The sequence below is a fragment of the Oncorhynchus nerka genome, linkage group LG17 (genome assembly GCF_034236695.1).
Source record: "Oncorhynchus nerka isolate Pitt River linkage group LG17, Oner_Uvic_2.0, whole genome shotgun sequence".
NCBI lineage: Eukaryota > Metazoa > Chordata > Actinopteri > Salmoniformes > Salmonidae > Oncorhynchus > Oncorhynchus nerka.
In genome coordinates this window covers 15,598,751-15,611,648 of record NC_088412.1, presented here as the reverse complement: position 1 = coordinate 15,611,648, position 12,898 = coordinate 15,598,751, and the positions used below count along the sequence as shown (strand labels likewise).

The 12,898-nt window shown below is 44.3% G+C and overlaps 1 protein-coding gene across 1 annotated transcript in view; it reads left to right on the top strand.

The window, feature by feature from the left end:
- Positions 1 to 4,208: 4,208 nt before the first annotated feature.
- The window catches only part of LOC115144765 (cadherin EGF LAG seven-pass G-type receptor 1-like), a 94,562-nt gene continuing 85,872 nt past the window's right edge, over positions 4,209 to 12,898 (top strand). Inside the window, exon 1 of the mRNA XM_029685815.2 lies at positions 4,209 to 8,127. Coding sequence (XP_029541675.2) covers positions 4,608 to 8,127 — 3,520 coding nt within the window. The 5' untranslated portion in view covers positions 4,209 to 4,607. The remainder of the gene's footprint in view (positions 8,128 to 12,898) is intronic.

Genomic DNA, 12,898 nt, shown 5'->3' with positions numbered 1-12,898 from the left:
GCAATGTCAGCACAATAACTGTTCGTCAGGAGCTTCGTGAAAGAGGTTTCCTTGGCCGAGCAGCTGCACACAAGACTAAGATCACCACGCGTCATGCCAAGCATTGGCTGGAGTGGTGTAATGCTCTCCATTGGACTCCAGCAGTGTAAACAGGTTTGCTGGAGTGATGAATCACAATTCGCTATCTGGCAGTCCAACTGACAAATCTGGGTTTGGCGGATGCCAGGAGAAGACTACCTGCCCAAATGTGTATCGTCAACTGTAAAGTTTAGTGGAGATGGAATAATGGTCTGGGGCTGTTTTTCATGGTTCGGTCTCGGCCCCTTAGTTCCAGGGAAGGGAAATCTTAACACTACAGCATACAATGACGTTCTAGATGATTCTGTGCTTTCAACTTATTTTTTATTTTATTTCACCTTTATTTAACCAGGTAGGCCAGTTAAGAACAAGTTCTCATTTACAACTGTGACCTGGCCAAGATGAAGCATAGCAGTGCGACAAAAACAACACAGAGTTACACATGGGATAAACAAACGTAAAGTCAATAACACAATAGAAAATGTGTATACAATGTGTGCAAATAAAGTAAGGAGGTATGGCAATAAATAGGCCGTAGTGGCAAAGTTACTACAATTTATCAATTAACACTGGAGTGCTAGATGTGCAGATCAGGATGTACAAGTACAAATACTGGTGTGCAAAAGAGCTGAAAATAAATAATATATATGGGGATGTGGTAGGTAGTTGGTTGGGCTATTTACAGATGGGCTGTGTACAGCTGCAGTGATCGGTAAGCTGCTCTGACAGCCGATGCTTGAAGTTAGTGATGGAGATATGTCTTCAACTTCATTGATTTTTGCAATTCGTTCCAGTCATTGGCAGCAGAGAACTGGAAGGAAAGGCGGCCAAAGGAGCTGTTGGCTTTGGGGATGACCAGTGAAATATACCTGCTGGAGCGTGTGCTACTGGTGGGTGTTGCTATGGTGACCAGTGAGCTAAAGCAGAGCTTTACCTAGCAAAGACTTATAGATGCCCTGGAGCCAGTGGGTTTGGTGACTAATATGTAGCGAGGACCAGCCAACGAGAGCATACAGGTCGCAATGGTGCAGTATATGGGGCTTTGGTGACAAAATGGATGGCACTGTGATAGACTGCATCCCATTTGCTGTGTAGAGTGTTGGAGGATATTTTGTAAATGACATCCCCAAAGTCAAGGATTGGCAGGATAAGCAGTTTTACGAGGGTATGTTTGGCTGCATGAGTGAAGGAGGCTTTGTTGCAAAATAAGAAGCCAGTTTTAGATTTTATTTTGGATTGGAGATGCTTAATATGAGTCTGGAAGGAGATTTTACAGTCTAGCCGAACACCTAGGTATTTATAGTTGTCCACATATTCTAAGTCAGAACCGTCCAGAGTAGTGATGCTACTTTGTGGCAATAGTTTGGGGAAGGCCCTTTTTTTCAGCATGATAATGCCCCCATGCACAAAGTGAGGTCCATACAGAAATGGTTTGTCGAGATTGGTGTAGAAGAGCTGGACTGGCCTGCATAGAGCCATGACCTCAACCCCATCAAACACCTTTGGGATGAATTGGAACGCAGACTGTGAGCCGGGCCTAATCACCCAACACCAGTTTCCGACCTCACTAATTATTTTGTGGATGAATGGAAGCAAGTCCCTGCAGCAATGATCCAACATCCACATTCAGTACTTTTGGTTATGTAGTGTACTTGGTATAGGTGTCAAATGTGAGATAAGATGCTGATGTTTTGTATCCTTGGACATTTAGTAGAGCATCTTATGATGTAAGGATGTTCTACCTGTCTGTACCAAGAAATATAAAATTCTGATGCATTTTAGAAATGCCAAACATTTGATATATAAAATTAAATAATTTGTAGTGGAGAGAGAATTTAGGCAAGTCTGGGTATCAGTCTCTGTAATATTCCACTCCTTGTACTCTGTCATGCGCCAAAGACATGGGCAAATGACACAGAGTACAAGGAGTGGAATGTAATATCTAAACTATGACTGGCAACCAGGCTAACTTTAGGCCACATGATAGTAGAATCTTCCTATAGCAGGATTCCCCAACCAGGCTCTTTAGGCCACATGATAGTAGAATCTTCCTCTAGCAGGATTCCCCAACCAGGCTCTTTAGGCCACATGATAGTAGAATATTCCTATAGCAGGATTCCCCAACCAGGCTCTTTAGGCCACATGATAGTAGAATCTTCCTATAGCAGGATTCCCCAACCAGGCTAACTTTAGGCCACATGATAGTAGATTCTTCCTATAGCAGGATTCCCCAACCAGGCTCTTTAGGCCACATGATAGTAGAATCTTCCTATAGCAGGATTCCCCAACCAGGCTCTTTAGGCCACATGATAGTAGAATCTTCCTATAGCAGGATTCCCCAACCAGGCTAACTTTAGGCCACATGATAGTAGAATCTTCCTATAGCAGGATTCCCCAACCAGGCTCTTTAGGCCACATGATAGTAGAATCTTCCTATAGCAGGATTCCCCAACCAGGCTCTTTAGGCCACATGATAGTAGAATCTTCCTATAGCAGGATTCCCCAACCAGGCTCTTTAGGCCACATGATAGTAGAATCTTCCTATAGCAGGATTCCCCAACCAGGCTCTTTAGGCCACATGATAGTAGATTCTTCCTCTAGCAGGATTCCCCAACCAGGCTCTTTAGGCCACATGATAGTAGAATCTTCCTATAGCAGGATTCCCCAACCAGGCTCTTTAGGCCACATGATAGTAGATTCTTCCTATAGCAGGATTCCCCAACCAGGCTCTTTAGGCCACATGATAGTAGAATATTCCTATAGCAGGATTCCCCAACCAGGCTCTTTAGGCCACATGATAGTAGATTCTTCCTATAGCAGGATTCCCCAACCAGGCTCTTTAGGCCACATGATAGTAGATTCTTCCTATAGCAGGATTCCCCAACCAGGCTCTTTAGGCCACATGATAGTAGAATCTTCCTATAGCAGGATTCCCCAACCAGGCTAACTTTAGGCCACATGATAGTAGAATCTTCCTATAGCAGGATTCCCCAACCAGGCTCTTTAGGCCACATGATAGTAGAATCTTCCTATAGCAGGATTCCCCAACCAGGCTCTTTAGGCCACATGATAGTAGAATCTTCCTATAGCAGGATTCCCCAACTGGCGGCCTGCGGGTGGTTTTATTTGGCCCTCCAAGTTTCCTGACCAATGAATTAAAAAATAAATAATTGTTGGACAGAAAATACTGTAAAAACACCAGGAAATCAGCGCCAAGTTATTTTAATTTAGGAAATCTGTTCCCAAGTATTCCCACGCATAATAGAGACTTGTGATTGTATACAAATGCAAGCAAGGTTTGAAATTAATATGTTTTAGTCAAATAGTAGCCCCCGACCACCCTCTCAAGAAAAAAAATCGTCCCGCAGCCGAATCTAGATGATCCCTGGCCTATAGGAAAGTATGTCCACTAGGTGACATCATTTAATCAATCTTCAATTGTCTGTGAATTTCTTTATGATTTTTTAAATACGTTATACAATGAGGACAGTTTTAAAATGTGAATGTAATTTTGCAAACCTAAGTCTGAGACGTCGCAGAAAAGCTATATACCTGTACAAATAGGAGGTTTTTAGAGATCATTGTGATCGGCTGCTGAGATTTGGGAATCAGCGTTTGACTGACAAACAGTGCGGCGTTTACACAAGTAGTCCAATTCTGATCTTTATTCCAGTAAATTATATTTTAACCAACCACATCAGATCTTTTTAATCAAATATCTGTTTCAGAGCAGATCTGTCAAAATACCAATTATTGAACAAAAATATAATCTGGTTGCCTGTGTAAACGCAGCCTAGAGTTGGGGAGCAGGGTAGCTTTCAGATCTGGGGCGGTGAGAGTGCACAGATGATCGATATACATGCAGACAAAATACACGTCTCTCTGCCCTAACAATGGGAGTGGTTGTCAAAATGGCAATGTGGGCGGTCTGGCTCCCGCCTATACTTTCTTTGGATTGGTGGATAGATCTCACTATTGTAATCTAGTTTTGTATATTCATTGGCGGTTGTTGAAGTCAACCGCCGGAATTCAACGGAGATGCTATGCTACTAGCCTCAACACATGAATATGCATAGCCATCTCGAGACAACTCCGATATAGTGTTTTTTTTGTCAAAGTTGGCGGAGGGTATAACGTGTCCAACTTATATAACACTAGTAACAACTTAAGCGTTATGAAACGTATATTTTATCAAATAGAACTCACATAGCAAATAAGCCATACATTTTGTGTTGACCAAATTCGACACCCATTTACTGCCATACAGAAACTTGCTTGGAGGGCAAACACCGAGAAAAAACACCTGCTGGAGGGGGACCGATTTTCCGCTGAGTTGGACCTCTCTCTTGTTCTCTGGAGAGTGAGACCTGTTCGAACTATTTAATGGGCGCGCCATGCTCTGCTCCGATCCTCGCAACATTCTAACTAATCATGGAACGGGATTGGACAGCGAGGACCCGGGAAAAACTTGTTCAGTGGATTTTATAGATGTTCTTGACAGATTCGGTGGATGCCATGCGTTTTAAACCATGGCATTACAAATGCTTTGGCCGTGGATATGTTTTCTATCACACTTTCCAGTAATTGCATGTTTTGATGTACACGTTTCGGATACTCTACAGCCTGGAGTTGTGCTCGGAAATGTATCTCTTGGACGGGGTTGGATCTATCAAATAGACAGGACTTTAACTCCTAAATACGCGAGACACATTTTCAATATCGAGAGACAACACGGAATTGTATATTTCTCAGGAAAAGTTAATTGTGCGCTGTTGAGGAAGAACCCTGCGCCGCTTTACATTCAGATCAAATCAAGTACCTCGGATAACTTTATTTTAATTCACTTCAATACTTTTGTGCACGGACAGAATTGTTTCATTAAATATAGGAGAAAGGCAAACGAAGGTAAGCCCAAGATTTACATGAACATTCTCTCAACAGTAGAGACATATCCATGCGTCTCAAATAGGATTTTGCTTTTGAACATTTATGAACATTTACCACTTTTTACTCGAAAACCTCACTCTTACCTTTCGTTATGTAAGGGAGGGGACTGGAAAGTAGTTTTTGATAACGGGAGTGTTTTGCCAAACTGTCTGCAACCCAATGAGCGAAACGAGTTGGATTTATTCTGCAGTGTGCAACATATTTGGAATTACACCACTGTTCGTGTGAAACTGCGAATTAATTATCTTCATAGTCATGCCATGTTTACAGACGGGGATTTGGGTAGACTGGGTTCATGGACCAAACGTAAAAAAAGAAATGTCAATACCGCTCCCCAGTTTCAACTGCCCAACTATCAGGTGTCTGTCCCGGAGAATGAACCGGCGGGAACTCGCGTAATTACGCTCAAAGCACTGGATACCGACGATGATGATGATGGTGAAGTAGAATATGATATTGAAGCTCTGTTCGATAGCAGATCCAATGATTATTTCAAAATCAATTTGCAGACCGGCAGCATTACAACGTTGCAGCCTTTGGACAGGGAGGTCAAGGACACACATATCTTCAAAGTTATTGCTACAGACAATGGCACCCCTAAGAGGTCGGCCACTGCTTACCTCACTGTCACTATAAGTGACACTAATGATCATGGGCCTGTGTTTGAGCAGACAGAGTACAGGGTCAGCATTAGGGAAAATGTGGAGATAGGTTTTGAAGTGTTGACTATAAGGGCCACAGATGGGGATGCCCCATCAAATGCCAACATGATCTATAAGATTGTGAATGAGGGGGAAGATAATGCTGGTTTTGAAATCGATCCTAGAAATGGACTAGTCAAGATTAGGGTTCGGCCTGACAGAGAAACCTTGACCCAGTATCAACTGATAGTGGAGGCTAATGACCAGGGTAAAGACCCAGGCCCCCGCAGTGCCACGGCTACAGTGTATATCTCTGTGGAGGATGAGAATGATAACTACCCCCAGTTCAGTGAGAATAGGTATGTAGTCCAGGTGCTTGAGAGCGTGGCAGTGAACACCAAAGTGGCCCAGGTGAAGGCCACAGACAAAGATGAGGGCAACAATGCAAAAGTCCACTACAGCATCATCAGTGGCAACGTGAAGGGCCAGTTCTACATCCATTCCCCTACAGGTGTCATTGACATAATCAACCCTCTAGATTATGAGATCATCAGGGAATATAATTTGAGAATAAAGGCACAGGATGGGGGAAGACCACCTCTGATTAATGGCACAGGGATAGTTGTAGTGCAAGTTGTGGATGTCAACGATAATGCCCCTATGTTTGTTAGCACACCCTTTCAAGCCACAGTATTGGAAAATGTGGCGGTTGGTTGTTCTGTGATCCATATTCAGGCTATTGATGCAGACTCCGGTGACAACTCTCATTTGCAGTACAGATTAACAGCTATGGCTCCAGGCTTCCCCTTCATCATCAACAACGGCACAGGGTGGATTACAGTGAGTGTAGAACTGGACAGGGAGACCACCGACTTTTACACGTTTGGCGTTGAAGCAGTTGATCATGGGGTCCCTGTCATGTCTTCCTCGGCCAGCGTCAGTGTGACGGTGCTCGACGTGAATGACAACGTCCCCACTTTCACTCAGAGGTTGTATAGCCTGAAGATGAATGAGGATGCTTTGGTAGGTACGAGCGTGCTAGCACTCTCTGCCATAGATCGGGACGCCAACAGTGTGGTAACATACCAGATTTCCAGCGGCAACACGCGGAACAGGTTCGCCATCACCAGTCAGACTGCAGGGGCAGTCATCACCTTAGCTATGCCACTGGACTACAAACAGGAGCGCCAGTATGTCCTGACGGTGACCGCCTCGGATGGCACGCGTTACGACACAGCACAGGTCTTTATCAACGTCACTGATGCCAACACCCACCAGCCCGTGTTCCAAAGCGCCAACTACCAGGTGACGATCGGCGAGGACCGGCCTGTGGGCTCCACCGTGGTGGTGATCAGTGCCACGGACGAGGATACGGGGGAGAATGCACGCATCAGCTATGTTATGGAGGACAACGTGCCACAGTTCAAGATCAACCCTGACACAGGTGCCATAACCACACAGATAGAAATCGACTATGAGGATCAGGCCTCCTACACGCTAGCTGTCATTGCCCGCGACAACGGCATCCCCCAGAAATCTGACACCACATATGTGGAGATCATTGTTCTGGATGCTAATGATAATGCACCACAGTTCCTCAGAGACATATACCAGGGGACAGTGTTTGAGGATGCACCCGTGTATACCAGCATCCTCCAGATTTCTGCATCTGACAGGGACTCAGGGTCCAATGGGAGACTTAGTTACACTTTCCAGGGTGGGGATGATGGAGAGGGTGACTTCTTCATTGAGCCATACTCTGGCATTATTAGAACAGCCAGGAAACTTGACAGGGAGAATGTTCCTGTGTACAATCTGAAGGCCTTTGCTGTGGATAAGGGGTTTCCACCTCTTAAGGCATCCATGGACGTCCAAGTGTCCGTCCTGGACATCAACGACAATGCTCCTGTGTTTGAAAAGGACGAACTGTACGTCTATGTGGTGGAGAACAGTCCTGTGGGTTCCATTGTAGCCCGCATCACTGCTACAGATCCTGACAAGGGAACCAATGCGCAAATCCTGTTCCAAATTGTGGAAGGAAACGTCCCAGAGGTCTTCCAACTAGATATCTTCAACGGGGATCTTATCGCTCTCACTGATTTAGACTACGAGTCCAAGATAGAGTACACCATCATTGTCCAGGCGACCTCTGCACCGTTAGTCAGCCGCGCCATTGTGCACATCCGCCTGCTGGACGTCAACGATAATGACCCTGTCCTACACGACTTTGAGATCATCTTTAACAACTACGTCACCAACAGGTCCAACAGCTTTCCGGCTGGGGTGATCGGGAAAGTTCCTGCCCAGGACCCGGATGTGTCAGATAACCTCCAGTACAATTTTGTGGAGGGCAACGAGCTGAGTCTACTAATCCTGAACAAGGACAATGGGGACATGAGGCTGAGCAGAGACCTGGACAACAACCGGCCCCTTGAGGCCACCATGAAGATATCAGTCACAGGTAATTAAACTGTGTTCATTTAAATGCAATAGCTCTCTATATGCATGGCAGATATTTTCTATTTTGTCTGCCCCTTCCACATCCTCTCTTCATTCTGCCATGTTATATAATTTTCTTGCTCTTGTCTTGCAATGTGACCTCTACTAATTCTGCTAGTTGTAAATCTGTTGTATCGCTGGTACTCTACTTTGAAAGGGAGTCTGTCGCAGTTCTACTATGGTAAGATTGGTTATTGTGCCTAAATCACCACATTACTCATTACAGGCTGGTTATCTGCTAAACGTACAGGCTGGTTATCTGCTAAAATATCCACAAAATGTTGTCCATTGGTATTGTTGCCATGACAACTACACAGTTTGTTCCCTTTGAGGTTCCTGAGGGGTTCTTTGTCTGGGGTTCTTTGTTCATGCCATGAACTGCTACACTTTTACAGTACACTACAGGCTACTAGTTGCAGTGAAAGTACGGTAAACAACAAGTTACTGAATTTTGTTTTTTTGTGCCAACCGTCAGTGGAAGTGTTGCACCGGTTTAAGAGGTTGATGGTTATGTTGGATTTGGTAAATTGTAACTACTTCGCTACTATGGCCTATTTATTGCCTTACCTCCTCACGCTATTTGCACACACTGTATATAGACTTTATTTTTTTTCTATTGTGTTTTATTGACTGTACTCTTGTTTATTCCATGTGTAACTCTGTATTGTTGTTTGTGTCACACTGCTTTGCTTTATCATGGCCAGGTCGCAGTTGTAGATGAGAACTTGTTCTCAACTAGCTTACCTGGTTAAATAAAGGTGAAATAAAAATAAAATAAAATGTTGTCAACGGTTGAGCACATTATCAGTTCTGCAATCTTTGCAAGGGCATGTGATAATAAAGAGTTGGAATATTAACAGGTTACTGTGCATTTCACAGTAATTTAATGACAGTTAGTTTTCTGGAAGTTGCTGTGAATATTGCGTTCCCTAACTGGCAACTAGCTGTCAGTAAGTTATTGTAAAATTCTCAGTAACTCAATTGCTAGTAACTTACTTGCAACTAGTTTACTGTACATTCCCTTAACTATACTGATTACAAGATAGCTTAACTAAGTATTATTTTTGGTGAGCACACTTGGGTCTCAACCTCTTGGTTGACAGCAAACTGACCTTCCTACCACACCATCAGATCAGTGAGTGTGACAGAGACCAGCACCAGTAAGTTACTGTGAATTTTACAATAACTACTTGCAGCAAGCTGACAGTAAGTTATTCAAAAAATACTTCCTGGTGACCAACTGCAGTTAAGTTACTGGAAAAAACACAGTAACCTTTTAACAGTGCAGCTCTTGATTGTCACAAGCTCTTACAACGATGATAGAACTGGAAGTGGACAAATTATGTGCTCAACCTCCATCAACACAATGATAAAACCACTTAAAACCTCTCTGCCAGGGAAAATGCAGAGCGCCAAATTCAAATAAATTACTATAAAAATCTAACTTTCATTAAATCACACATGCAAGATAGCAAATTAAAGCTACACTTGTTGTGAATCCAGTCAACATGTCCGATTTCAAAAAGGCTTTTCGGCGAAAGCAAAGATGCTATTATCTGAGGATAGCACCTCAGTAAACAACGAGAGAGAAGCATATTTCAACCCTGCAGGTGCGACACAAAACGCAGAAATAAAAAATATAATTCATGCCTTACCTTTGACAAGCTTCTTTTGTTGGCACTCCAATATGTCCCATAAACATCACAAATGGTTCTTTTGTTCGATTAATTCCGTCGATATATATCCAAAATGTCCATTTATTTGGTGCGTTTGATCCAGAAAAACACCAGTTTCAACTTGCGCAGCGTGACTATAAAATATCGCAAAAGTTACCTGTAAACTTTGCCAAAACATTTCAAACTACTTTTGTGATAGAACTTTAGGTATTTTTTTAACGTAAATAATAGATAAAATTGAAGACGGGATGATCTATGTTCAATACAGGAGGAAAACAAACTGTAGCTAGCTTTCTGGTCAGGCGCCTCTATCTAACAGTACACTACAAGGTACCCTCGTTCAAGATGGCCGTACTTCAACCAATTTCTAAAGACTGTTGACATCCAGTGGAAGCGGTAGGAACTGCAAGAAGATCCCTTAGAAATCTGGATTCCCAATGAAAATCCATTGAAAAGAGAGTGACCTCAAAAACAAATTCTGAGTGGTTTGTCCTCGGGGTTTCGCCTGCTAAATTAGTTCTGTTATACTCACAGACATGATTCAAACAGTTTTAGAAACTTCAGAGTGTTTTCTATCCAAATCTACTTATAATATGCATATCTTATTTCTGGGGATGAGTAGCAGGCAGTTGAATTTGGGCATGTATTTCATCCGGACGTGAAAATACTGCCGCCTGTCACCAAGAGGTTAAACTAGTACAACACTACCACTAACGGTTGGCAAAAATACAAAATTTACATTTAACATTTACATTTAAGTCATTTAGCAGACGCTCTTATCCAGAGCGACTTACAAATTGGTGCGTTCACCTTAAGACATCCAGTGGAACAGCCACTTTACAATAGTGCATCTAAATCTTTTAAGGGGGGTGAGAAGGATTACTTTATCCTATCCTAGGTATTCCTGAAAGAGGTGGGGTTTCAGGTGTCTCCGGAAGGTGGTGATTGACTCCGCTGTCCTGGCGTTGTGAGGGAGTTTGTTCCACCATTGGGGGGCCAGAGCAGCGAACAGTTTTGACTGGGCTGCGCGGGAACTGTACTTCCTCAGTGGTAGGGAGGCGAGCAGGCCAGAGGTGGATGAACGCAGTGCCCTTGTTTGGGTGTAGGGCCTGATCAGAGCCTGGAGGTACTGAGGTGCCGTTCCCCTCACAGCTCCGTAGGCAAGCACCATGGTCTTGTAGCGGATGCGAGCTTCAACTGGAAGCCAGTGGAGAGAGCGGAGGAGCGGGGTGACGTGAGAGAACTTGGGAAGGTTGAACACCAGACGGGCAGCGGCGTTCTGGATGAGTTGTAGGGGTTTAATGGCACAGGCAGGGAGCCCAGCCAACAGCGAGTTGCAGTAATCCAGACGGGAGATGACAAGTGCCTGGATTAGGACCTGCGCTGCTTCCTGTGTGAGGCAGGGTCGTACTCTGCGGATGTTGTAGAGCATGAACCTACAAGAACGGGCCACCGCCTTGATGTTAGTTGAGAACGACAGGGTGTTGTCCAGGATCACGCCAAGGTTCTTAGCGCTCTGGGAGGAGGACACAATGGAGTTGTCAACCGTGATGGCGAGATCATGGAATGGGCAGTCCTTCCCCGGGAGGAAGAGCAGCTCCGTCTTGCCGAGGTTCAGCTTGAGGTGGTGATCCGTCATCCACACTGATATGTCTGCCAGACATGCAGAGATGCGATTCGCCACCTGGTCATCAGAAGGGGGAAAGGAGAAGATTAATTGTGTGTCGTCTGCATAGCAATGATAGGAGAGACCATGTGAGGTTATGACAGAGCCAAGTGACTTGGTGTATAGCGAGAATAGGAGAGGGCCTAGAACAGAGCCCTGGGGACGCCAGTGGTGAGAGCGCGTGGTGAGGAGACAGATTCTCGCCACGCCACCTGGTAGGAGCGACCTGTCAGGTAGGACGCAATCCAAGCGTGGGCCGCGCCGGAGATGCCCAACTCGGAGAGGGTGGAGAGGAGGATCTGATGGTTCACAGTATCGAAGGCAGCCGATAGGTCTAGAAGGATGAGAGCAGAGGAGAGAGAGTTAGCTTTAGCAGTGCGGAGGGCCTCCGTGATACAGAGAAGAGCAGTCTCAGTTGAATGACTAGTCTTGAAACCTGACTGATTTGGATCAAGAAGGTCATTCTGAGAGAGATAGCGGGAGAGCTGGCCAAGGACGGCACGTTCAAGAGTTTTGGAGAGAAAAGAAAGAAGGGATACTGGTCTGTAGTTGTTGACATCGGAGGGATCGAGTGTAGGTTTTTTCAGAAGGGGTGCAACTCTCGCTCTCTTGAAGACAGAAGGGACGTAGCCAGCGGTCAGGGATGAGTTGATGAGCGAATGATGATGAAAAATGTTTTTCCATGCTCCTAAATGTGCCAAGGAGCCCCCGCCAGAACATTGCACTCACCTACATTTAAAAGTGCAGTAATGATTGTACCTTATAGTGAATATAATGGCTAGACATTTTTATTTGACATTATTCTAGATTTTGCACACATGTACCCTTAAAGGTTCCGACCAGAACCATGGGAGTACCCAACAGTGTGTTCCATAAGCAAATCTGAAGTATCCTTTAAGTATAACGGTTGAACCTGTCATTGTTTCTACCTGGAATCAGAGGTTTCTTCATGAGAGGGTTCTAAATGGAACTCTAAAGGGTCCCCCTACAGGGATAAATAAAAGGGTTCTACACGACACCCACAAGGATTCCCCCATAGGGACAAATGTCTATTAGTTCTAATATTCTAACAATCTCTGTCATACCCATGAACCAGGTGGTGTAGCAGGAATGTCAGGTCGCTGGTAACCGAGAGGTTGTGAGTTCAAATCCCAAGTGAAGTTAACTCCCAAGTAATCATAATACAGCAGCATGCTGTTCCTTACAGCAATAATACCTTAATCCAGCTCTAAAAATATCAAATCAAATCAAATGTATTTATATAGCCTTTCTTACATCAGCTGATATCTCAAAGTGCTGTACAGAAACCCAGCCTAAAACCCCAAACAGCAAGCAATGCAGGTGTAGAAGCACAGTGGCTAGGAAAAGCTCCTTAGAAAGGACAAAACCTA